The sequence below is a fragment of the Manacus vitellinus genome, unplaced genomic scaffold (genome assembly GCF_001715985.3).
Source record: "Manacus vitellinus isolate BGI_N305 unplaced genomic scaffold, ASM171598v3 scaffold_4_pilon, whole genome shotgun sequence".
Classification (NCBI taxonomy): Eukaryota; Metazoa; Chordata; class Aves; order Passeriformes; family Pipridae; genus Manacus; species Manacus vitellinus.
The window spans coordinates 4,400,477-4,426,110 of record NW_021940604.1 but is presented as its reverse complement, the minus strand read 5'-3'; the positions used below and the strand labels follow the sequence as shown (position 1 = coordinate 4,426,110).

At 40.3% G+C, this 25,634-nt stretch overlaps 2 protein-coding genes across 2 annotated transcripts; both read left to right on the top strand.

Annotated features, from left to right (window-relative positions):
• The first annotated feature begins 2,100 nt into the window (after nucleotides 1-2,100).
• MTRF1L (mitochondrial translational release factor 1 like) lies at nucleotides 2,101-16,207 on the top strand. The gene is made up of 7 exons (XM_018078322.2): nucleotides 2,101-2,149; nucleotides 4,770-4,849; nucleotides 6,116-6,299; nucleotides 12,058-12,221; nucleotides 13,165-13,282; nucleotides 15,093-15,229; nucleotides 15,832-16,207. The coding sequence occupies exons 2-7, from the start codon at nucleotides 4,802-4,804 to the stop codon at nucleotides 16,045-16,047; spliced, it is 867 nt and encodes a 288-aa protein (XP_017933811.1). The 5' UTR covers nucleotides 2,101-2,149; nucleotides 4,770-4,801; the 3' UTR covers nucleotides 16,048-16,207.
• Nucleotides 16,208-16,232: 25 nt separating this feature from the next.
• FBXO5 (F-box protein 5) lies at nucleotides 16,233-24,962 on the top strand. Its single transcript, XM_008929485.3, has 5 exons — nucleotides 16,233-16,340; nucleotides 20,385-21,121; nucleotides 21,419-21,509; nucleotides 22,684-22,845; nucleotides 24,175-24,962. The coding sequence occupies exons 2-5, from the start codon at nucleotides 20,400-20,402 to the stop codon at nucleotides 24,424-24,426; spliced, it is 1,227 nt and encodes a 408-aa protein (XP_008927733.2). The 5' UTR covers nucleotides 16,233-16,340; nucleotides 20,385-20,399; the 3' UTR covers nucleotides 24,427-24,962.
• Nucleotides 24,963-25,634: the final 672 nt, after the last annotated feature.

Genomic DNA, 25,634 nt, shown 5'->3' with positions numbered 1-25,634 from the left:
CTCCCAGGCAACCAGCAGTAGGACAAGAGGGCATGGTGTTAAACTATGCCAGGGGAGGCTTAGGTTGGATATCAGGAAGAAATGTTTTACAGAGAGACTAATCTGACCTTGGAATGGACTGCCCAGGGAGGTGGTGGATTTGCTGTCCCTGGAGGTTTTTAAGATGAGACTGGATTTGGCGCTTAGTGCCATGGTCTAGTAACCACAGTGGTGTTGGATCGAGGGTTGGACTTGAAGATCTCAGAGGTCTTTTCCAACGTGGTTGATTCTATGATTCTATTCTATGATTCACTATCGCAGAACACTAAAATATTTATTAAATGCACAAATTTGGTCATTTTTCCTTTACCCTTTTGTAAAAAGGCTTCAAGGAGCTTCATGGTCGGGCAGCAGTGGGTGCAAGGGAATCTTTCAGTTGGTGAGATTTCATAAGCAATGCTGTTAATCAGCACCAGCCTAGTCACACAGACTGCATTCTCCACAAAGGTCTTCGACTGTGATTTTTACTCATAAACTATTGTTACAGTGTATTTTGCCAATAAACCTTGTCCAAAATGGTGCATTTACAATCATAGGAAAATATTTTTATCCAACCATTCATTTAAATGTTTAATATTCTGAATAACAAATTCTCATGTTGGCTGTACTGCCCTTGGATTTCCATCATGGAACAAAAACTTTCAAGTTTTCATGTCTGACTACCAAAACTACTTAAGTGTGCAAGCATTACTCTTGCTTTTGATATTACATTCATGAGAATAACAATTTACTATGTATCATATGGAAGTTACAGTTATTCCATCAGTGTAATTTAGTTGTAAGGTATGATTACCTAGTTCTATTAAGACATGAACAAGGACATAAGAAAGGCAAGGACACAACTCTGACTCCTCTAATGATTGTAATATAAAATACTGCTTAATAAAGTTCTATGGATAGTTGCACATTTTTATAATAAAGTATATTCTCCAAACTGTTTCGAGTTCAGCCAAGAATCTCATTAATGATGTTATCTGAAACAAGGTTACTATGCCACTCAATCTGCATATCAGAAGGAATTTGTCCAGATCATCCCACAGCATCCATTACATCAGAGTTACTAAATGACTGCATCCTCACTGCCTTCCCATTTAAAACTTTGACGTAAGAGACTGTGCCCAGATCTCTATTTTGTGAACAGGTTGTCTTTTAGTCTCATCACTAATTTCTGATGCAAAGGCACTTGGAAGTGCCTTTTTTTCTTCCTCTAAAAATTCCTCTAAGTGCTTAATTTTGCACCTGCTTTCACCGTGGAGGCATCCTTCCACAAGTATTTGCATGTTCCTTCTCAGGGTACTTTAATTCTGAAAACTTCTCCTGAAGGGATAGGAGAAGGTCTGTAAGAGTAACCCGGATATCTAAAGTCGCAGCTCCAACTTCCCCCTTTCACCTATGCGGCCTTGCAGGTTGCACTAAAGCGCCGCAGTAAAAAACGCTCGACACCCCCGCGGCTCTCGCCCCGGAGCGCCGCTTTTGCCAGCGACCAAAAACCCACCCCGGCCTCCCCTCCGCGGCCCGCAGGGGGCGCTCAGGACCGCCCTGGCCCCGCCCTGGTAGCGTTGGCCAATCAGGACGCTCTCAGCCCAGGGCGGAGCCCCGCGCGCCGCAGGGAGCCGAACGCCTTCGTCCGTTTCCGCCAGCGCAGTCCCGATAATTCCCCGACCACGCCCGAAACCAGAGCCGAGCTCCTTCGGCAGCTTCCGGAAACCCGGAAGGGAGGCGGCCGAGCGCGTTCGGGTGTCTCCGGCACGGCAGTGACGCCCCGGTGAAGGGGGGTGCTCGTGGTCCCACCTCAGCCGGACATGCGGCTGCTCTCGCGAGCTCTCCGCGCGGCGCAGGGCTGCCGGGCCTCCGCGCTGCCCCCTCGGAGCCTCCGGGGCAGCGCGCGGCCGGGGAGCAGCGCAGCGGGGAGATGTCCGCCCCAGCCGTGCCGCAGGCTGAGCGCCCGGCCCGGCCTGACGAGCTGTTCGCCGCCCCGTCCTTGCGCCGGCTGCTGGAGGCGCGGGCGCAGGGCGCGGGGCGGGGCGGCGCCGCAGCTGGCGGCGAGGGTGCGGCGGCTGCGCGACAAGGAGCGCGAGCTGCGCGACACGCGCGAGCTGGCGGCGGCAAGGTGCGGGCCGCGGGGACGTTTTGCGTGTGCGGGCGCCATTGGCGGAGCGGCCCCGAGCAGCGGCGCCGCGCACTGGCGCGGCGGGGGGCTGCGCGCGCGGGGGAACGCGCCACACGTGTCACCTGGGGGGGGGGGAAGAGAGAGAGGGTGTGACACGCCTGTCACTGGGGGTCCGGGGCGGTCTCCTCGGGCCTTCCGGAAGTAGTGAAACCACCTGAGCAGAGATCGAGGGTATGGGCGACTGGGGAAAGCACATCCACCGGCGTAGGAGCTGCTGATACTGGAAGGGGGAGCAGCGTGGTGACACCTGTCTCTCATAGAATCACAGAATGTTCTGAGTTGGAAGGGACCCACGAGGATCACCGAGTCCAGCTCTTAAGTGAATGTTCAGTACAGGGATCAAACCCACAACCTTGGTGTTACTAGCACCGTGCTCTGGCCAACTAAAATAAAGATAATTAATCGGGGATAGAAAACTTCTGAAGGTTTTTTAAATCCATTTTTCTTTTGCTGCCGAGACAGCCCAGCCTGCCTTCCTATCTCCATTTACAGTCGTAGACATCAGCATCTGTTTGTGCTGTCTCCACACGTGATTTGACTTTGTATTGTGTCAATAACTGTGCACTTTTAGTGCTGCCAAATAATATTTTTTTACCCAAAATCAAACTTCCTTTTGATAACAGTTAGAAAACAAAAATGCAGAAAAGGAGTACTTTTAAGGTCACTAAACATTCATTAGATTGTGAAATATTCCCTAGATCATTTAATACTTGCTACTAAATACTGGTTAATCAAAAGTGCTAACTGTAGGTGGCTGTTCTGACTAATGAAGGTGGCAAACACTGTCCAAAAACAATAGCTCTTTTTTGGTATTTTTACTATTCATTCTCTTACACCTCAGTTTGAAAAAAGAGAAATGTTTCCTTTGAACGAACTAATAATTGACCCAAACTAACTTAATGAAATGGAATGGAAGATTTTTTTTCTCCTCTCAGAACCTGCTGAAAAAGCTAGTGTTATCAAAGCCAGGCTTAGAATTTCAGCAAAGTGAAGAGATCACAAAGGCTTAGTCAGTAATTTTGAGCGCTTCTGCAGTTAGTAATTGCAAATATTTGTTTATATTATTTTAAAATGATTTTAAAGCCTGTATTACATCTGCATCTTAAAGTATGCAAGTACTATTAATTGGTAGATTATTTCTTAATTGTGTTACCAACAACTGGTTTGATGTTTAACAGATTAATTCCTTAATTCTTATCCTTCCTTCTGTTGGCCTTAATGACTAGCCCTAGATCAGTCAGTAGTTATAGTAAAGAAATGTAGATGGAGATAATCAAGTTTCCATGTTCAAAGAGTGACACTTAGTCAGATACATTCTCTTAGCCAGCTGTAGATAAAGCATGCTTGTTGTTTAAACCAGTTTATGCATTATTATCTTTTTAATTTCCTTCTTACAGAAGTGATGGAGGAGTTAATTCACCAATATTAAACCTAAAATATGAAGTAACAAAAAGTTTCATTTATAGTTGAGCTAGTGACTGTTTGCAGTCACAGTGCTGAAAAGGTGTGGCTCTAGTGCAAGACTGCTCCTGAGCACATTTAAAAGTTTGCTGTACACAGAAAAAAGTCTAGCCCCAGCTCCCCATTTTTCATTGTATGTACCGTTTTCTCCCTTTTTGGGCAATCAGAGGCTGCTTAAAATGTTGATTTTTTTTTATTATTATTATTTTTTCACCCCTTTGTTTGAAGTTTGATATTGACAAAAAAAAAAAAAGACACACTTTAACATATTGAAACTGTAGTACAGAAAAAGAAGCCTTAATTGAAAAGCATTAGTGTTGACCAATCAAGTGACGCTTCAAAATTACAAGTTCCTCTTATTATGCAAGAGTTCTCCCATAACTTTGGTTTTAGAGGTGTTTTAGAAGTTTTGCGGCTGTTCTGGAATAAATTGAGAGATATAAAATACTTGAAATTACTACTGCAGTTGTCAGATTTTTGCATACAATTATAGGGACAATAATTCTTTTAACAAAGAGTGCCAATTGTGGGGCTGCTGTGCTCTTTAAATCCTTAAAGTTCCTGTCATACTGAAAAACAGAAAGTAATTTCTTAGAGTTACAGAATGGCTGAGGTGAGAAGGGACCTTTGGAGATCACCCAGCCTACCCTTCTGCTCAGCAGGATCACCCACAGCAAGTTGCTCAGGGTTTCACCTAGTTGGGATTTGAGTATCTTCAAGGATGGAAACTTAGAACCAATCTGGGCAATCTATGCCACTGTTTGACCACTGGCACAGCAATTTTCCTTTTGTTTTTTTGGTTAAGTTGGATTTTCTTCGTTTTGTTTTTTAGAGTTTCAGATTTTTCCCTTGTCTTATACCTGCACAGGATTAGAACACACTTAATATCTACTGTGTACCTTCATTACAGATCATAGTATTACTTTGATTTTCTGGCAGGTTTAGTGTGTTGGGGGAGAGGGGCAAGTTTTGTGGTAGGTTGGTTTTGGGTTTGGGGTTTTTTTTGTAGAGTAAGTTCTTCATGTGGTTATTTTTCAGAAGGTTTTCTCAAACTGGCACTGATATAAGTCTGAGGATTAACCATACTCAAATATTCCAGATGAGAGTGAAGATTTACGGAAGCTTGCAGAAATGGAAATTGCCTCCTGTGAAGAAGAGATAGCTGAACTGAAGCAACAGGTGAGATCCCCTTATAAAGCCTCTTGTTTCCTTGTCATTCTTAAATTAACAAGGCCAAATTGTCTTCTTAGGAGCATTGGAACTAGGTGATATTTAAGGTCTCTTCCAACCCAAACCGTTCTATGATTCTCATCAGTATGTATATGATAAACTCTTTTCCTCCCCACCTTGCTATTTATACTCAAGTAGTGTCTGTTATCTAATGAAAATGAAAAAAGGAGATGCTACAGAGACAGGCTGTAAGCGAGTGCCTATTTGTACCTGAAAATGTTTTAATCAATGTATCTTTTTAAGCTGGTGCTACAGTTTGTCTTATCTCCATATACTGTTATAGATGTCCAACTCTTTATCCCTTGGAAACAAAACTTACATAGTATCAGGCATACTAGTGGTTTTGGAAAAAAATATTTTAATACTATGTAACTACTTTAGTTGCTACCTTATGTAGGTTTTACAGAGTATCTGTGTTATTTGAAAAAAAAGATCATGATCTTTACAATAAAATTCTATTTAACTTAATGTTACTGGTGAAGTTGAAGCTGGTGTGGTCACATTCTTTATTCCTCTGACAGCAATACAACAATCACTTTATAAATATTTTTGTAAATAATTATGATTTTGCCAAAAGAAATAATTATCTGTAGAAAGAAACATCACCTATTGCTAGTGCAGGAAGATGATTGAAAGGAGTTTGCAAATCAGCCAGAGTTTTGATCCAGCATGCAAAATTGTGATACAGTTTTTTAACTTCTGTTGTATCTTTCTGCTGCAGATCAGGCTCTTCCTTTTTAAATAAATAAATGAATAATACATTTGAGTTGTTGTTGAAGAACTATCTTCTGAACATCCATACCTTCTTAGCTCTGCAGTTGAGATGGCATTAAAAGGAAGTCTGATGGGAGGGGAGATGTTCAGTTGTCTTGCAAGAAGTGGCGTGAATCCTGCAGTGTCCAAATGTCCTCGAAGTTTTCCTAATGGGTGGAAACTTCTGTGAAGTTTTGTGGGTCTTGAGAGAGGCCAGTGTAGCTCCTGTAACTGAACAGACACGGGGAGCCTTCCTGCAATGCAGCATCAGCCCCACTCACCTCTTGCTGGCTGCTGCTTCCTCACTACAGGAGGCATGAGAAGCCCATCCTCAGGGCAACTCAGGGGAAGGTACAGAGAACACAGCCTAGGTCAGTTACAGACTTGTCTTGGTGTTTTGTACTGTCTCAGTTGTGGATAGTGTCAGAGAGGAGTCTTAGCTGGGTGTTTTTGTATTTTCAGATAGTGTTGCTTTTGATTCCTTCAGAAGAAACAGATGAAAGTGATCTGATCATGGAAGTAACTGCTGGAGTTGGAGGGCAGGAAGCCATGCTGTTCACTTCGGAGATATTTGATATGTATCAACGATATGCTGCCTATAAAAAATGGAAATTTGAAGTATTAGAATACTTTCCCAGTGAAATAGGTCAGTAATGAAAATACTGTAACTTCCTAATAGAAGTTGAAACAGTCATTCATATGACATTTTAATTTCCTAACTACAGGAAGCTAATTTGCACTATCTTAATTTTAGAAGTGGAAGATTGTTTGAATGTCTGAGTACAATTTTCCTCAGCTTCTGTATTTGAGAATGAAATTCCATTTCAGAAGTACTGTTAAAATACTAAAGTGCCAAAAAGAAAACTTGTCTTTTAGTAGTTTCATTTCTACATTTTGAGAATACTGAAAGACAGGTTCTTGGCAGAAGGAAAATCAGAAAGTGATGATGTTGTTTTAGCTTTATTTTTTTTATTTTTTAGAAATACAGATTGTATATACTTTTTATTTGGATACACTCTTCTACTTAGTTAATGTTTTAGTGCTTATGGGTCAGTTTGGTGGCAGTTTGAAAGTCTGTTTATTATTATGGATTGGCAAAGAGGAATCAGTTTTATTAAAACAATTTTTAAAGTTTCGTCTAGAACATCATGAATTTATTTGAAATATGATCTGATGTTAAATACAGCTAATGGATGAGCAAAGTGGGAGAATTGTTGAGGCTTTGAGAGGAGAGATAAGAGATCTAATTATTTTTTAAAGTCTTCAACTAAAATGTCACAGGTAATCAGCTTACAGCTTGATGCCAGTAAAAGATGTTCCCCCTTTCTACCTTTTTCCTTATTGCATCTCTGCCTGTTTGAGCAGTCCCACCTATTTTTTTTCTGTCTGTTTTGATGTCCTTTCACTTAAACTGGCAAAGACTTTTCTTTCTATGACTGGGTGTGTTTTTTTGCCTTGTCAATGTGTTAAGCCAGTTCTCATGAGCCTGGGAGCTAACTTAGGATAAGCAGCAACATTGGGACTGAATGCAAGGAGGTGGAAAAACTGGATCTTCTGGTGCTGATGAGCTGTGAATTTGGTTTAGGAGCAATGCCTTTGAAGAGATGGGGATTGGTAGTTTTACACAACAAACTGAGGCAGTGGCACAATAGTTAATTTTAGCTTAATCCAAATAGTGTGTAAAGTTGTTTCACAAAGATCATCTTGCTATCTCTGCATTATTGCTGACTGCTTTGCATTGACACTTGTGATTGTGCATCTTTGTAGAGTCTCATCACCAAGTCAGTCCACCTGAAAAATTGCACACACACAAAAAAATCAATTAGTTTTCAGATAATTGGCACAAGAGAAGAGGAGAAATGTTCACAGAGGTGCTGGAGGCAAAGGGTGTGGCTCCTGGTGGTGGCAGTGAGAAAACAGGACCCTCTTTTAGCAGCAAGAGGTTCAGCAAGCTTAAGCCCACCATGAAACTGCAATCCAAAACATGGCCAGCCATGGCAGGGCTTTTGGGTTTTGATTAACAGATTGCTAGCCACATTTCTCAGTAGGATAGATTTGTTGAGTCTGTCTGTGTTAACAGATCTACAGCCTTAGTTATCCATGGTGTCATTATTAAAGCTATCAAATTTGCTTATTTGGGTATTGCTGTGGAGGTAATGCATGTGTCCTAGTGGGTGTGGATCAGTAGATGGGCACTTATGCAGCTTACTGCTCCTGGCTCAAGAAACTTCACCTCTAGTCATACTTTCATCAATTTTTTTTTTTGTGAAACTTTGAGAAATGAGAAAAGCTAGGATGTTAGGATATGCAGTCTGTCAGAAAAAGTCTGATATTTTTTCAGTCAACACTTAATATAATTGCAGAGAGGTTTTTAGCAAGCTTTGAGAAATGTGAAGCATCCTTTAACACTTCTGTTTACTTACACCATATTTTGGACTCAGTGATATTTTCAAGTATCTTGAACCTTTCTGTTTCAACAGTGTAGAAATTCACAGCAAATAAATATTCACAAGTCTCCCAGTTGAGCTTCTGATATCAGTGAGCTACTTTCCCCTTCTAATGAAGGTCCTTCTGTACCCTAAAGAAGGATCAAAAATTGGGCTCCATGGAAGAAATGCAGTTGGATGTCACAAGCTGACAACTTGAAAATCTAGGTTTAGGATTGATTTGTTGTCTGTATTCACATTTCATAAAAAGGGAATCCCTTGTCTATACCTATGTCTGTATACTGTGGATTTTACTTACACTTCTGGTTTCTTAAAATCTTTATTTGAATTGATTTTAAAAAATGTTATGTCTGTAAAATGTCCAAATAACTTTCTTTAGAGTTCTTAGGAGGTATCTTATTTCAAGTTGATGAACATGAACTCAGGTTTTCACAGTATCAGCATCCCCTTTTAGAGTGACTGCTGACAATTCAAATAATACACTTTTTTCACACAAATAATACACTTGAATTCAGTATTGTCTATTATCTATCTTTGTTACTATTAATAAACTTTTTGTATTGTCAGGAAGTCATTTGCCAAGTAAACTGTTTACTCAGTGCAAGTGGAGGTAGGGACAAGAAGCTTCATATTACAGTACATCTTGTTGCTGAAAGAGCAAAGTCATATTCATCCCCATTTATGACCAGCCAAATGCTTTGCCAGGAGCTGAGCCAGTTCAGCCTTCAAAGTCAACAGGAATATGTTTACTTTCTTTTTTGAAAGTAAATGGAATAAACATTGTACAGCTGAGATGGGTGTAAACAGAAAGAGGGAAAGGTCTGGGTTTTCTTTTTATCATGTATAAAGGAGAGAGGAGTGTTGCCCTTTTCACTGAGGCAAGACTTGGATCAGGTAAAGCCCAGCAGTCACATAGGCTTCACCTTCAGAGCACAGTTTCACAGTCAGCTTAAGCAAGGGCTGTCTCACCTTCTAGCCAGCTGTATGTTTCTTCTCTCTCAGCTCTAGCAATTTTGAGGCCCCAGTGCTAATTGGATCAGTTCACTGATTCGACTTAAAAGCCCTGTTATGGGATAGTTTTTAAGTCAGGACTCAGCTTGCAGAGTTCTGTGGTTGGAAGAGAAAGGGAGTTGGGTTTGGCTACCCTTTTGATGAAAGTCCTTGGACAAAGAGCCCATAACCTCATAAGCATTCTCATTAATGCCTTAAATAGGAAATTGAAGTGATATATTAACCTAGTATATATCTACCTGTATTTTCTCTTTTAAAGGGCTAGGTTTTTAATGGCTATATATTTATTTCAAAATCTACTATTTTGCTGAGAGCTTACCTGTGCACTGAAATTAATGTCTAGGAAAGTAGGATGTAAATTTTGGGAAAAATAAAGACAGCCCTAGCTTTTGTCAGCCTCTTGTGTATTTTTTGGTCTTGCATGACCATATATTATCAAAACAGATGCTAGAAAGAAATTGGGAAGTAGAGGCACTATGCATGGCGCTGCCAATGAAAGGCAAGTTTGAACCCTCAGTTTCAAATTGTCTACACTGTGCTGAGTGGAGCTAAGGATGCTGGTGGCACTAGGCTGTTGCACCCTGTCCTCGCTCCATTTTTATCAATTGCATTAGCAAGAGCAAGGTCCTACACTTAAAATGTCAAATTCCCTCATTTCTGAGAGCTCCTGAATTTGACTGAAATCTGAATGTGAGCATGTGTGAATGAGGTGAATGCTAAATAAAGCTGCAGTTAAAAATTGGTTTCAGTCTACTCTTAAGTTACTTTATTGACGTACTCCAAGGGATGCCACTGTGCAAAAATAGCACATTGAAAATTTAGTGCACACATTAAAGAACAAACCCACATCATTATTTATCCAGTGCCTCTCACTCTGTAGTGGCAGGCGGAGACACAGATGTGGGACTTTGTCTCAATCTGGGTATAAGATGCCCCATTAAAAAATGAGTACAAACACCCTTGTTCTGTGCAGATCAGATTTCAGGATAGAGTGGGACATTTAATGTGAAAGGGGCAAGCACACAGTTAGCAAGACCTAACTATATTTGACAGGCCTACAACATGTCTGCCAGGGTAAAGGGTTTGTTGAAATTTTATTAGATTAGGCTGCATTTCGTATTAACCCCATGTTGGTAATGGTTGATTCAAAGCAGTATGACCTAAATACCTGTCATTTGAACCAGTTTCTTGGTCATCTTATGCTAAGCACTACAGTGCCACAGGCACACTGTTACTACTACAAACTAAAACTCTCCTGAACATGTCACAGACAGTAAGTAAGTAAATAAGATTTATTACTTAACTATATTCATTATTTTAGGTTACATAAGATTCTCTTACAGTAAAGAAGAGATCTTTCATTTATTCAAATAGTGTTTGAAGTAGGAAGATTTCACACTACTTGATGAAATTAAACTTCCTGATCTAAACTAAAGATTTTGAAAGATCATATTTGTTAAACTACATGCTCTGTCATCAGTTAAATACATGCTCTATTATCAGATTTATTCTAAATATGACAGACTCATCTTACAGAATTGATAGTAGATAATGGCTATAAATTACATCACTGAAGCACTAGGTATGTTGAACAGTGTATTTGAATCAAAGTGGTACAGTTTTATACAAGTAGGAGAAAAATTTTAAAAGTCAGAAGGACAAAAATTACATGGAATAGAAAGGAAGAGGCAGTTTAGGTTATTTTCAACAAACATGTCTGTAAAAGGAAATTTATTTTAGTAAAGTTGAGAGGAAATGTTAAATTTCTCTAGAGTAAAAACATTTGCAAACCTTGTCCATGGAGATGAAAGAACTGGCCTGTGTTCTGGCTGCTGACCTTTTGCTGTTCTGCAGGGCGTTTTCAGATTCTGTGTTGTCTTTATTTTCCTTTTTTAAAAAGCTTCTATCTTGTCCCTGTGATTGAGTTCCTCACTCTGAGAGATGGCCTAAAACTGTATTTCTGCAAAGTATGTGCCACTTCTCAGCTGTGGTTTCACGTTGCAAGACTTAAACAGCAATATTCTTTCAAGGCCACCTATCTCTTCTTCAGTCATTCCCTTGGCACACCATCCACTGTGCTGAGAATAGGATTTGGGAATCGAGCTGCATTAGAAACCAAAATGAGTGAAAAAGTGTAGTGCCATCACTTCTCTGTGCCATTTATAGTGCCATCTCTGTGCCATTTATAGTGCTTCTCTGATCCTGCAGTTATACTGCACATAAGCAAACAAGCAAGAGCAAGAATATCATAAACTAGTGGAGCATTAAACTCTTTCTGTCATGAAACCATGATTGCATTAGGCTTTACTTCCAAGTTCCAAGCTGTTCGGTGCTTGTAGGACATTGATGTCAAGTTTTACTAGAGGTATTGGTAAGAGGTGCAGGAATTGGTGTTCTGCTCATTCCAAGGAAGCAAAAGATTAAAATGAAATAAAAAAGTGAAGACACATGGGTAGGATGCATAGAGGAGAATGGATAATGAGAAGAGTATGAATAATACTCATCATTCAGTCATAAGGGGCTGGTTCTTTTTTTCCCATTGAATGATAGATTCTGAACTAACAATAAAAAAATTGATGTTTCTGAAAGCAACTTTCAAAATTTGATCTTTATGTAAACTTGCTACTGGTATTAGAGTTCTATTGTGGTTTATGATTGTATGTATACATGTTTGTACATTGATCTTAGGCACTCTTTTTATGTATATAAAATAATTAAATTGGACTCTATAAAAAGAATCTGACAGTCCTTCACTTGGCAATAGTGTGTGAGTATGCATGTGTGGCTTTAAGATTTCTCTTGCAGGTGTAATACTGCCTAAGTGTTTAAATGGTAAATTCATAATTTTAAGAAACAAATGACAATGATGTCTAAAGACACTGAAGTATAACAGCATAGTACCAGCAATTCTTATGGGTCTACAGTTGTGTTTCTTCTGTATTTAAGGTGGCCTAAGACATGCAGTAGCCAGTATAGCAGGTCTCGAGGCTTACAAATACATGAAATTTGAAGGAGGAGTGCATCGTGTTCAGCGGGTACCAAAGACAGAAAAACAAGGACGCATTCATACCAGCACAATGACTGTTGCAATATTACCCCAACCCACTAAGGTAATATTTATATTTTAGTATAACAGACTTTACCACAAGCAATGTTTGATACCCGAGTGGTTTTGTCTCTCTTTTTATTCTCACTTAATGACTTTTTTTTCTTCTTAATTTTAAACTAAGTCATATTTATTTGTTTATTTTTATTTTTTATAATAGGTGTGAAATAAAGAATTTCCGTCTTTCCTTGTAATCCTGATCTCAAGAAGGTCACTGACAGTTCACTTAACTATAACTCGAAAATTCACTGTTACTCTGTCTTGCATGTTTTGTGGAAAACTACATTTTCTACAAAGTAACCTGACTGACTTATTTTATGGGGCTCATAGATACTTCTTTTAGCACTTCCTCTTTTCCATTTTTGTACTGTCCTCACTTGCCCCTTCCAGAGTGTATACGTCAAGTCTCACTATATTTGCTTGGTTAAAAGCAACTGGCTAAGAAATAATGCTTTGTTTTGATCTTTGTTTCATGTTGAACTAGCAGATTGTCAAAGATGTTACTCCTTCCTGTACTCTCTTGAAGTTATCTCACTCCTTTCTCACAGAGCCTACTGCTCCATTCCAGAACCAGAAAAGGGAATATCTTCCATTTTAACTAAAAACCATCTGGTATCAAGTTCAAGTATTGGTTAACTCTGCTGGAAGAAGAGGGTGCAGGGCTTTCAGAAGAGGGGAAGATGAGTGCTAAGGGACAGTTATGTGTTAAGCTACTATTTGTCTGATTTCCTGGGTTCCATTGTGTTGGAAGTCCAGTCCGACTACGAAGATTTGTTAATATGTTTACATGTAGATGTGAGCTACCATTCATAATCTTTAAAAAGTTTGATCTTGCATGAATGTGCCTTATAAAATAAACTGACTGTGCATATTTGATACCTGTATGGAAAGAAACAATATAAATACGTTCTTTGTTTGTTTTTCTTTTTTTTGTTATCTCATGACAGATGAGGCTGCAAATTAATCCAAAAGATCTACGGATAGAAACAAAGCGAGCTAGTGGAGCTGGAGGCCAGCATGTCAATACCACAGATAGTGCTGTAAGGATAGTTCATATTCCAACAGGTGCTTCATTTTTTCCTTACTACAAGATCTACATTGCCAAACTGTTGTCAGAATTTCTTTTGAAACTATAGGTGTATTTTCAAACCTGGACAACAGCAGAGTAGAGTTTTCATATAGTTTTCATGTCTGTTCATAGTACTCTAAATGCATCATCCTGTGCCCACTCCAATTTTTAATAGTAAGGACTACTGGCTTCAGTAGGTAAGCTATCCATTTGCCACTAAACATGACACTCTACAAGCACCCAGATCAATTTCTGTCAAAAAGTTATATTTAAGCTTTCAAATAATGAAAATGATACTGGAAAATGGAGTAGGCTGAAATCTGATGATTTGCCATTTCTTGACTAGTCTCCAAAAGAGAGATTGCTCTGTTTCCATATTAAAATGTTGCTTTTAATTGCAGAGTCTATTCAGGATGCCAGCTTCCATTTGTCTGCTGGCTCCTTTCCTATAGATGACACAGATAATTAGGAGGCCCATCCCTCTGACTCAGGTTAGGAAACATAGGAGGGATATGGTGCACCCTCAAATGCTACCTGATTTTAGCTATCATATATTTTTTTTATTGCCGTTCCTAACCCTTTTACTTCCCTTTGAGCAATCTTCAACAGCTGCCTTGACTTTCATGGCATTTTAACTTTTCCTCTTCTCTAGTACAAACATTACTCAGGCTTTACAGCCTCAGGGTAATCCCAAGTGCTCTTTATCTTCACGTATCCAGATTTTTGCCACTGATCTCTTTGTATTTGTTTAAGACATTGATCCATTCTGCACTTGTTGCATCACCTTAATAAAGTAGAAGATAAACAGTAGAGAGGATAAAATTCTATATATCACTATGTCGTGACAAAAGATACTCCAGATTGAAAAGGTTTTGGATTGCCTGCGTGTTTGGATAAAAACACAACAAACTAAAACCAGCAGTTGATCTTAGTTTTTGCTGAATGTAGATATTAGGGTATGTTATAGAAATGTTAAGGTGTATTGCAAATATTTTCATGGTTATATATGGCTAATAGGAGGATTTATATATCACCTTATCTCTTCACTTTTTCCTGCTCCACCATTCTCTTCTTCATTTCTCTGATCTCACTTCCCTTACAATTGTCCTGTTACTTCTATTTCTCTCATCCTAAATATTGTTTAAATCTTCACTGCAATCCAGCAGGTTGTTTATAAATAAGTCTTTCATAAAGTAATACTATATAGTCTTATAAAACGTACTTTAGTATTACCAGAGTTACTTAAAATAGATCCAAATAACAATTTAGCTTGTGCTGTTTTCTTCCTGTATTTCTTCTCTCTACTCCTTTCTTGGGCTGTTCATTTCTTGTCTTGAATTATATGTTTTGGGATGAGAAAACACACTTTTTGTTGTTGTTGTTCATAAAATAGTACCCACTTTTTCATATTCTGATCATATTCGATACACTCGTTATCTCATGTATTTTACTGCTCCTTAAATCTTACATTTCCTGGAACTGTGGCCAAAAATTACAAGTATTCAAGGTGTCTTCTGTAAGTCAGATCACATTACGTATCTTTTATTTCATTATCCACTTGTTGTCCAACATGTGGAATTAAATTTCTTGTCATATGGCTTAAAACACCTGTACGACTCAGCCTGCACTTCTTTCCCAAAATGTATTATTAGTCATTAGTAAGTCTGGACTTCTACATTCCCAGTCCAAAATAAATATGGAAGAAAGAAACAGTTTAATGTAACATAATAGAAGTCTTCTAGAAACTGCAAAACTATTTTAGTATGTGTTACTCTTAAGTGCTAAATGTCATGATATTTTTGACAGGGATCGTGTCTGAATGTCAGCAAGAAAGATCTCAAATTAGAAACAAAGAGAAAGCTATGCAAATGCTATGTGCTAAACTATACAATGCCAAACTAGAAGAAGAAACTAAAAAGAGAAACAGTGTTCGAAAGATTCAGGTAAGTTTTGTTTAGTAACAATATCATTCTGTACAAGCATGTGTTCTTAGGGTAACTTCTGTGTTAAACTGCAAATAGTAAATGGAAATATAGGGGAACCGGAGCCCAGGAGGGACTTACATGAGGAAAAAAAAAAAATCATAGAATGGTTTGGGTTGGAAGGGATTTTAAAGGTCATCTAGCTCCAGCCCCTCTGCGATGGACAGGAACACCTTCCACTAGACTTCCCTGAAAAACAAGAAGTTGTGGAGTCCACAGCTTCTCTGGACAACAAAATTACATTTTACTTCAGCAGTAGAGGTTGTATATTAACCAGACTTAAAATTTCACTGGTACATAAATTCTAGAGATCCAGTGAAACAAACTGCATGTTTGATTGCAGCATGAAGAACCAGAACAGTATTAGAAAAAGATGGATTAAAATTGTTCTTTTATATGTTTGAGAACAATTACTGCAGCCACTGAAGTGATCTGAGTCATATGTAACTATAACAAATTTTGGATAATCATGAGAGGAAAAGAAACCTTTCACTTTAGATGCTTAATCAATATTTCATAATTTTTATAAAAAGATGGATAAACTCATTCTTTTTGTTCAATAGATTGGGACTAAAGGAAGATCAGAGAAGATCAGAACATACAACTTTCCACAGGACCGGATTACGGACCACAGAATAAGCAGATCAGTGCATCATGTTGAATCTTTCATGCTAGGAGAAGAAATGCTAGATGAAATGATACAAACTCTGAGAGAATATGCTGATTTTGAATCTTTAATGGAAATTATTTCAGAAAATGAAAAAAAAAATTCCTCCTGAACATTACTCTTTATCAGCCCATTAGAACAGATGTTGTAAGGTCTGCGAGGAAGCTTCTTGGAATACCACCCAGAAAATGGAACTGCTTTTCAGGTCATGAAAAACACCACAACTTCTTTTCTCATGACTAATAAACAGTTTTCTTACTTGCTGAGTAAAAGACTTTATTATCTTCATATGAGAGACATTATTGCTGCAGCAGTCCATTTGAAAAGTAAATTTGACTGCGCCAGAAGGAACTGCGGTTTTTAGTTTTCTCCACTGAGAAGATACTGATACACCACTCTTGAAAGGTATGCGCACGTTAAAAAATTAGCTATTTGTAGTTCCAGTTTTCATTTAAACAATAGCTTAAACGTCAATACAGTGTCAAATAGCTTACTTGAGAGAACAAGAAAAAACTTAATTTCTTTGAGTGATTCTACCTATATGCATATCTGTTAATCAATTAAAATGTCATGAGAGGGAGTCTAAATGTATCTTCATCATGTTTTCATGCCCTTCAGAACAGAAGTCTAGGAATATCCCTTTTTCCAGAAAAAAAAAAGCTGTGGAAGCCAAGTGACAAATCATATGAGTTGATTTTTGAAAGAATGTTTCTGTTCTTGTGTCCAAAGTGAATTGTTACAGTATTGTTCAGCTGATACTTTAGTCTCCACTTGGCTTCGCTTGAGTTTCTGCTTTATGCTTTTAATTGACCCTCCAATTTATTGATTTTCTAGAAGTTACATGGTGTGACAGACATCTTAGTGTTTTTGTCTATCTATTTAACAGCATTGTAAGGCATTCCATACCTTTATCAGCTTTGTTTTTTAGTAAACACTGCATGGTAACTACGATTAAGTTCCAAATCTTTTAATTAAAGACACGCACATTAACTTCAGATGTAGGAATATCTATATGCGTGAGGTAAGGCATACATATATCCTGTTGGTAAGCATGAGACCTAGGTCTTCATTTACTAATAGTTTTACAACTCCCAACTGGCACATAAAAAGTAAAAAGAAACATTGACTCATTAGGTATCGATTGGCACAGAAGCTAGGACTGAAGTCTTTGTTCCTACCAGATCCGTACTGCAAATGGAAGACTATAGAGCACTTGTGAGAGTCTTACTGACTTGACTTAAAGCCAGGCTTTCTTACATCCTGTGATGGATAGAGTTTGCAGTTCTTTCTAACTTCAGCTCCATATTCATCCAAACAAATAAGAGACATCAACTGGGTCTGAGCACTGGATTACTGCATGAAAAACTTAGATAAACTTGTAGCCCGTCTGGCCAAATCCTGCCTGGCTCACAGCCTGCCTGTTCTCATCTAGCTCTTCAACAGACACTAGAGGTGGTGTTGCCTTGCAAGTGACCAGCCTCTGACCTGTGTGAGAAAAACCAGACATGATGTGGTTCTAGCAGGAGCCTGACTGAGGTATCCTAAAACTGGCATCTGACAGGACTTTGCTGTCCTTGGCTCATCATGGCAAGCCTTACTCTATATTAATTTTAACACAAGGGATGTTGTCTCTGAAAATGCAACTTCCCTGAGCTGTGAGCAGATTGCATTTCCAGCAGCAGCAGCAGCAGAGATCCTTGCACTGGTGTCCGGTCAGCCTAGCTTCCAGTGGTGCTTCTCCTCACACTTCAGCTGCTAATAGCATTGGTCATGCTTTAAAATAAATACAATTCTTTTATGGGAAGGAGCCCAGATGCAAGATCCACCTTAATCACAGACTTAAATCACAGAAACACAGAATGGTTAAGGTTGGAAGGAACCACAGTGGGTCATCTGATCCAACCTCCCTGCTCAGGCAGGGTCGTGAGAGATCCTTGAGACTGGATGTGGCACTTAGTGCCGTGGTCTAGTAACCACGGCAGTAATGGACCAAGGATTGGACTTGATGATCTCAGAGGTCCTTTCTAACCCGGCTGATTCTGTGATTCTATGATCCTATGATCCTAGAGCACATGGCACAGGATTGCGTCCAGACGGTTCTTGAATATCTCCAGTGAGGGAGAGAATCCTTCCCCGACAGAGGAGCTTTGCACATTGGGAGCGTGTCAGGATGATGGGAGAATCCCAGGCTCATCCATTTAAAAAAAAACCGGAGATGTAGCTGGGCGCCAGGTTGAGCGTAGGCGCGTCACTCCCGGGGCGGGGAAGGCGGCAGTTCTTTGGGGAGAGCGCCGCAAGGCCGTGCGGGTGCTGGAGGGCGGGAGGAAGGGGCGGGCGGGACCCGCGGCCGGGCGGGAGCCACCACGCGCGGGAGCCGCGGCCGCGCCGCCCGCCTCCCTCAGAGCGCCAGGGAGGGAAAACGCCGGGCCGGGCGGCGGCACCGCCCCCCCGCGCCCCGCATTGGCCCCGCCTTTCTGCCCGCCTCCCATTGGGCCGCGTCCCGCCCGAGGGCGCGGCGCGATGGCCGGCGCGGGTTTTGGATACCCAAATTCAAAGTTTTTAAAAAGCGCCCGGCGAGCGCGGACCACGCATTGCCCCGCTGGCGCCGCATCAGAGGTGAGTGCCCGCGCCAGGGTGAGCCATCCGTCCACCAGCCGGTTCCGGCGGTGTGGGGCTCCGTGCTCAGGGCTCCGCGGGCTGGACCGGCTTCGGGCCAGCGGGGCTCCGCCGTCAGGCTCCGTGACCGGGGTGGCGGGGGCTGCCGGCGTACGCCAGCGAGGGACTGGGAATGCATGGCTCGTCATGGTGGGTGGGGAGGGGGGATCCCGGCGGCGCCCAGTCCGGGCTCTCCGCAGCTAGCCCCGCAGCTGTCCCGCCGGCCGGGAAGGACGGACGGGACGGGACGGCGGCACGGGCGGCCACGGAGCGCCCGATCCCGCCAACGAGCCGCATGTGGGGCGCTCTGGGCTGCTCGCCGCACCGGCGGGGCCGGGCCCGGTCCGAGCCGGGGTGGGGAGCGCAGGGTCGGCCTCCCGCCGGCGGGCAGCGCGGCGGGGGACGCGCCGCACTGTCTCCCGCCCGCTGGGCCACGCCGCCGGAGGGGGCATCCACCCGGCGCGCTCCTGCTCGCCCCGCCACCGGCGTTTTAGGGGGAATCCTGTAGTGCTGGGGAAAGGGGAGACCCCCGAAGGCGCAGGGTGAGGGTCCTGGGGCCGTGGGGCACGGTAGAGCCGGGACCCGATCTACCTGCCGCCGATTCGGGCCATCTTGAGCTCTGGGCGGGAGAAGCCTGACAGCGCCGCGGGGGCCCGCGGCTGAGCCCGCTCCTCCGGAGGGTCAGGGCCGGCCTTGATGGGGGGACATTTTCCAATTCATTAGGATTTCAGCCCAAAAGTTCCTCTACTCGCTCCCAAGGAAGGGGGGAAGGGAAGGAGGAAGCTTAGCGAGGCTTACATCTCTCACCTAACTCACACTACTCAAAGCCATAAGCGTATTTGCTCCTTTCTTCCACTAAACGTAGGTACAAAGAAGGGACTTTTTCTCTGAATCGTTCATTAAACATTTTTCTAATGCTTGTTTCCAAAATTGTTGGAAGTGCTTAAATCCTTTAAAATTCTTGCTCAAATGGGGGAGCTTATATTTCCTATGGATTACAAAGCATGTTGAAAATTATTTCCCCTTTAGATTTAACAGGGCAGCGATGGCTTCCTTCTCCCCTTCAGCCCTCGCCCATCCCCCTGCAATTGTTAATATAGATAGCACCGTATTTTGGGGGGGAGGGGAAAGAAATAGGGCAAGGAAAGCTCAGTTTCCCTATGATATCTATTGACCTCTCACTCTCTTAAAATCATACTTGTAAGTAACCTTTATTTCCCTCTGGCCATTGTTTAGGGGTGGCTGCTTTTCTTTGTAATTTACACATCCATGTGAGCACTCGAGTTTTTCGTGTGCCATCCAGCCTCTTCCCTTTTTAAAAATGCCAGATACCTGGCTGCAGCAGCAGCATTGCCTCCGGTCTTGGATGCAAACTTTAGGCTTCTCTGTTCCGGATTGTCACTCGTGGACCCTCTGCCACTGGTGTCCCTTGCAGGGACCGCAAGTGTCCTGCCCGTGTCGCTACATTTAGGGTAGAAAGTGGAGGCATTGGTGTGTCTAAAAGTAAACTATTCTGGTGGAATGGTGACAAAGTAAATCAGCCAGTCAGTTTCCTAGCCCTAGTTATATGCAGCATAAAACTCTAGTTTTGAAATGATCTTACATAGATTGAATTACATAGCGGCTCTTCAAATCCATAGTTCCACTAGTTGTATTTCAGACACTAGAGAGTGAGTTAGATAACAGTATAAAAGTCATAATGCAGAAGGAAGGCATGGTCAATTCTTTATAAGAAGAATAATTTGTGATGTAGTTTACACTGTGTTGTAATACTGTCCTTGTTGTTTCTTGCAGGATACAAACAACAAAATGAAATCAAACCTTAACCGCTCTTGCAAAATGAAACGTGATTTTGACTGTGCATCTCTTCATGCTGGGTTTGCACCACTGAAATCTACTGTGGAGAAAACAAGGCTGGAAAAATCCTGCCCCTTGAATTACAAGGAAGGCTTTTGTAAAAACTGTGCAGAAGAGCATCAGAAAATATTCCCTAGTGACTCATATCATGCAGCCACCAGAAATCTAGAACTTGAAGATGGAGGAAGACCAATATATAACAAAGAAAACGAACAAGTAACCCAGAGACTTGATGAAGTTATCTATGAAATGGAGGAACTGGAAAACAGTAAACTTAATGAGGACAGTGGTTATTCCTCTATGTTAAATACTCAGTATGCTGATACAATAGAACATGAGGATAGTATACCTTTGGCTGGGAATCTCTGTGGGACACCAAAACATTGTCTCAGGAAGAACCAAAACCAAGAACAGTTCTCAAAGAAGACTTTACTGCCAGTAAGCCATTATGAAGACATGATTTGCTCAACTTTGAAAAAAAATGGTAAAAGAAATCTCAAGTCTTGGGCTGCTATAGACAGAATTGTTTTTAGGGGAAAAGTTGAACTTTGTAACTTAATTGGAAAGAAAATGGGGCTAGATAAAATAGACATTTTTGCCGAGCTCTTCCAAAAGAACCTGAAGCATATATTAGCAAACATTTTAAGGCATCTCAGCGAGGTGGATTTAATCAAGTAAGTATATTGATCTCATTGTATTTCATTGGGAAAGGAAACAGCCTAGTCAGATGGCTTAATTATTTAAGTATGGGGCTTGTAACATTTACTGAATGTTTAGTATTATGTGTTAGTATGTTAAAACATGAACTGACAATGTAAGCCGTGGAGAATATTTTTTCCCAAGAAGGCAATTAAAGACTACAACTGTGAACATGTTCTATATTTACATGAAGGAAAAAGATTACAGCTATTCTTGCTATTAAATAAATCCTTTCCCAGAAGGTAACTGATATATTTGTATTGTCGTTGCAGTTTTGCCAAAGTCAGCACAACATGGCGGAAGATTCTACAAGAAGATAAATGGATTTTCCAAATGTATAGTAAAGCTGTGAAAAACCTCTCTGTAAGTTGCTGCACCTGTTAGATAATTTGTGCCTGAACCACCAGTATCTTTCTGCTATTTCATGACTTAGTCTTAAGAGATCACAGAAGAGTTTCTTAGGTTGAAAACTGTCACTGGAGTGTCTGAGCTTGTCCTGTCAGGATACCCTGTCTCAAGTGTTGCTAGTCACATCAGTGTCTTTGGGGACCCCAAGGAAGGCTGACTGAGAAGGTGACCCAAGGAGAGACGCAGATGTTCTTAGGAGCTTCCACATGTCCTGTGTTACAGTGAAGGGCAGGAAGGAGAGGGTCACTTCCAGCATAGCCCTAGAGACTTAGTAAAAGCTTGCTTGCTTCATCATCCTCGCTGATCCAGAAGGGAAAGAGACTGAAATAAACCACTCAGCTGACTGTGCAACTCAGGGTCTCCGTACTTTCTTGCAGCAGTCTCCAAATTCCAATGTGCTGGCTACAGAAAATTAAGAAGTGTTTTATACTGTGAGCTATTCCTAATACCTCTTTGTCCTATGAAATAAAACATACTAGATCCAACCACATGACATTGCACTTTATCAAGTCAGGATTCTTAAAACACTATGAGTGTCTTTCTTATGAGATGGAGAGACAATGAAACAAGGCTTAAGATCTGTCACAGGATAAGGTGGTCAACCAGTTTGAGTTTTTATGTAGTATTTTACAGTGTTAGCCTGTTGGGGTGAAACATTTGGACACCACTGAACATTCAACCCATAGAATTTGATTTCCTCCCTGCCATTGTATGCTTTTTTGTTTAACCTGAACTGGAAACCTGGGAAATTGGTGGGAGGAGTTGACTTCTCACAATGAAAGCTTCAAGCATTCCTATTCACCATAAAGAATTAGAAATACTGTTTTGTGCTATAAAACATTGTGCTCTGCTTAAATAATTACTGAGTTAATATGAAAGTAGGATGACATAATAGATTGTTGTTTTGATGGTCTGAACTAGAGCTGTTCTATGCATTTATAACAGAAGTGACCGAGAAAGTTGAGGTAAAATCGGTAACATACTCCTTGGTGTGATGCTTTATTAATTGGAAACCAGGAGGAAGGATCAAAAATTAGTTGTTGACTTCTATTAAACAAAAAAACCAGTATCAGGTGAGTCTCTTTTCAAATTTAAATCTTGATTTAAATCTTGTTTTTCTTTTCATCAGAGTGGCACAAAGGCACCAGAGCATGCTGCAACAAGGGAGTATGTTCTCTACAGAGTGTCTTTAGCTTCCATTCAGAAAGCAACCCCACCAAAAATCTTGAACAGAAAAAACACCGGATCCAAAGCATCTAAGAATCACAGCAGGCTCGTGGAATTTTCTGAGGTAACTGATGATTTCCATTCATCTTTAGTTTCTCACATGTTGTCTGGCACACGATCAGCTTGTAAAGCATATTTCTGAAAGTAGTATCTTCTGTTTCAAGTGCTTGTAGTTCTTATTAGTATGGCTGCCAGTTTTTGCTTAGTATGACTATTTTAAATCCCACAAAACCTGTCAATTTTGCTTCAGAACTGATGGACAATTTAAAGGAAAAAAAGGGGGGACCAAAGACTAAAAAGTTCCTATTTTTTAAAAAAATAAGCAACGCATACTTTTTCTGTTCATTCTCTGTTGGATTTTTTTCCAGCTAATTATCTGGCATTAAAATGACTTATTTAGCTACAAATTTATAGTTGTCAACAACTGCAAACAGCCTATTTTCCTTCACCTTGTATTTTTCTTAAGCTGTTTTTTTCCCCACATATAGGTGCAGGTCTATGCTGCAAGTACTTCATAAGACTTTTAAAAATGTTTATTGAAAGTTGTTGTTTATTAAGAAGCAGTAGATTTTCCTAACTAGAAAAAGGTTTTATGCTCAAGCTCAAAAGTCTTATCCTGCAAATTAGTGCAATAAGAGAAGATATAATGGCATTGGAAAGTATGATCCAGATGCTCTAGTACTACTATGTAGGACATTGTAGCATTAAGAATGTAAAAGTACTCTGTTCAGTAGCTGTCTAAAATTTTGTTCCTAAAAGACATTTATGTCTATACGCAACACATTCAGATTATATAAACATTTTGCTTTTAACAATTGAATGATATAAGGTGTTATACAGGTCTATAATTTTCTAATGCTAAATCATTTTGAAAGCAGACGTTTTTGTGTCAAAAATTAATTGGAAAGAAAAAGGAATTGCTTCCATTTTGTATCTCAAACTAAGTGCTCCACAGCTGAGATTTCTGAACACATTTCTCACTTTTCAAAAATGTCAATGATTTAAATAGAACTAATATTTATTTTCTTTTCTTTTTAAAAATTAAGTTAAAACACCATCCTTAGATGGGATTAGGAAGATTCAGGAGGGCTGTTTTACTTACTGCCTTTGATTTAGCCTATCCGTCAAATTTTAAATTTAAAGAATTTGAAATTGGCTACCTCTACTCCAGTACAAAGTATACAAAAAAAAAGTATATAGAAAGTTATAGTGTGATTATTACTTTTCGATCTCCACTACAATTTGATACAAAAATTAGGCTAAATTTTTAATTTATCTCTCTAGAGTAAGAGAAATTATAATACATTTTGTGGCACTTAGATGACATTAGGAAATTCTTGGAGAGTTTACTTACCCTCTGTTCCTGATTTTCTGTGTATCCTTTTTCCAATAGGCTGCCAAGACCTTGAAAAACACTGAAAGCTTTAAAGCCTGCCATCGCTGTGGTTCACCTGCGAAGTATGACTCCTATCTTCAAAGAGCAATGTGCAATCGTGAAAGTTGTGGCTTTGACTTTTGCACAAAGTGCATGTGCAGCTACCACAGCTCCAGTGACTGTATGAGCGGCAAACCAGTGAAACCCACCTCTATACCAGGGCCACTTCCTGGGAGTAAGAAAAGCAAACAGAATCTAAAGAGATTGTGATCCAGCCCTCCCAATACAAATTGTCAGATGTGCCATAAATTTTTTTTTATTCATCTACAAAGAAAATGTTTTCTGCTATTCTATATTTATAAAGAAGTTTATTCTATTATTCCTCTGTACTCTTTAACAGTCTTGTTCAGAAGGCTTTTAAAAGCATTTCTAGTGCTGTCCAGTGAGGTGAGTGAAGCCCTTTTTAACTTCAAATTATGAGGGAGTCTAGATTTTATGATTTTTCAAAGCTTTGTCTTTGATTTTTAAATGCAAACATTCATAATACCATTTTCTCTGATGGTTTCTCTTATATGAATCTTAAATTGTTCTTCCTTCATTTCTTCATTCAGAAAGCTCAGGTTTTCCTTGAACTGAGGTGATACCTTTTCCAACTTTAAAAAAAACAGTACTGTATGTTGGCTATACTGCTAAAAAGTACATGTTCTTTGTTTTTGAAGTTATAATATTACTTTTAGTATTTGTATATATTTGTAAATACTATTCATGTTTGTCTTGTAAATGTGAAAATAAATTGATGATCTTGACTTCGTTGGCTTTGTTGGACTTCTGTCTATCGTCCTAGAAGATTACTTCTCTTTTCTCAAGTTTCTAGTATGTGCTTCTTAAAGACGTTGATTTGACAAAGTGCAAGTCTTCTGGGTTTGTGTAAAATGTACTGAATCCATTCTCATGCTGTGTTCTGCAGCTTGATTCCATAAATATTTTGTCTATTCAAGTCCACTTAAAAATGTGCTCAAGACTGGAGAATGAAGGGTAGAAGGCTGCCAAGTTGATTAGGGGGCTGGAGCACCTCTCCTATGAGGAAAAGCTTAGAGAGTTGAGTTTGTTCAGCCTGGAGGAGAAAAGACTTCAGGGTGACCTAATTGCAGCCTTCCAGTACTTAAAGAGAGCCTACAAGAAAGATGGAGAGGGACTTTTTACAAGAGCATGTAGTGACAGGACAAGGAGGAATGGCTTCAAATTTACAGATAGTAGGTTTAGATTGGGTATTGGGAAAAAATTCTTTACTGTGAGGGTGGTGACTGTGCACTGGAACAGATTGCCCAGAGAAGCAGACTCCCTAAGCTTTCCCTAGAAGTGGAGTTGTAACTGGATCTTTAAGGTCCCTTCCAACCCACTCCATTCTATGATTATGTGATCCTATTATACCTCGTTCTGGTAATTAAACTGCACCATCTTGATATGCATGTAACCAC

Excerpts from the sequence above, each read along its gene's own strand:
- FBXO5 (XM_008929485.3), top strand. The coding sequence starts at position 20,400 with ATGAAATCAAACCTTAACCGCTCTTGCAAAATGAAACGTGATTTTGAC. Across the intron at positions 21,122-21,418 it reads AGCGAGGTGGATTTAATCAA|TTTTGCCAAAGTCAGCACAA; the intron begins GTAAGTATATTG and ends TTGTCGTTGCAG. Across the intron at positions 21,510-22,683 it reads AAGCTGTGAAAAACCTCTCT|AGTGGCACAAAGGCACCAGA; the intron begins GTAAGTTGCTGC and ends TCTTTTCATCAG.
- MTRF1L (XM_018078322.2), top strand. The coding sequence starts at position 4,802 with ATGGAAATTGCCTCCTGTGAAGAAGAGATAGCTGAACTGAAGCAACAG. Across the intron at positions 4,850-6,115 it reads TAGCTGAACTGAAGCAACAG|ATAGTGTTGCTTTTGATTCC; the intron begins GTGAGATCCCCT and ends TTGTATTTTCAG. Across the intron at positions 15,230-15,831 it reads ACAGTGTTCGAAAGATTCAG|ATTGGGACTAAAGGAAGATC; the intron begins GTAAGTTTTGTT and ends TTTGTTCAATAG.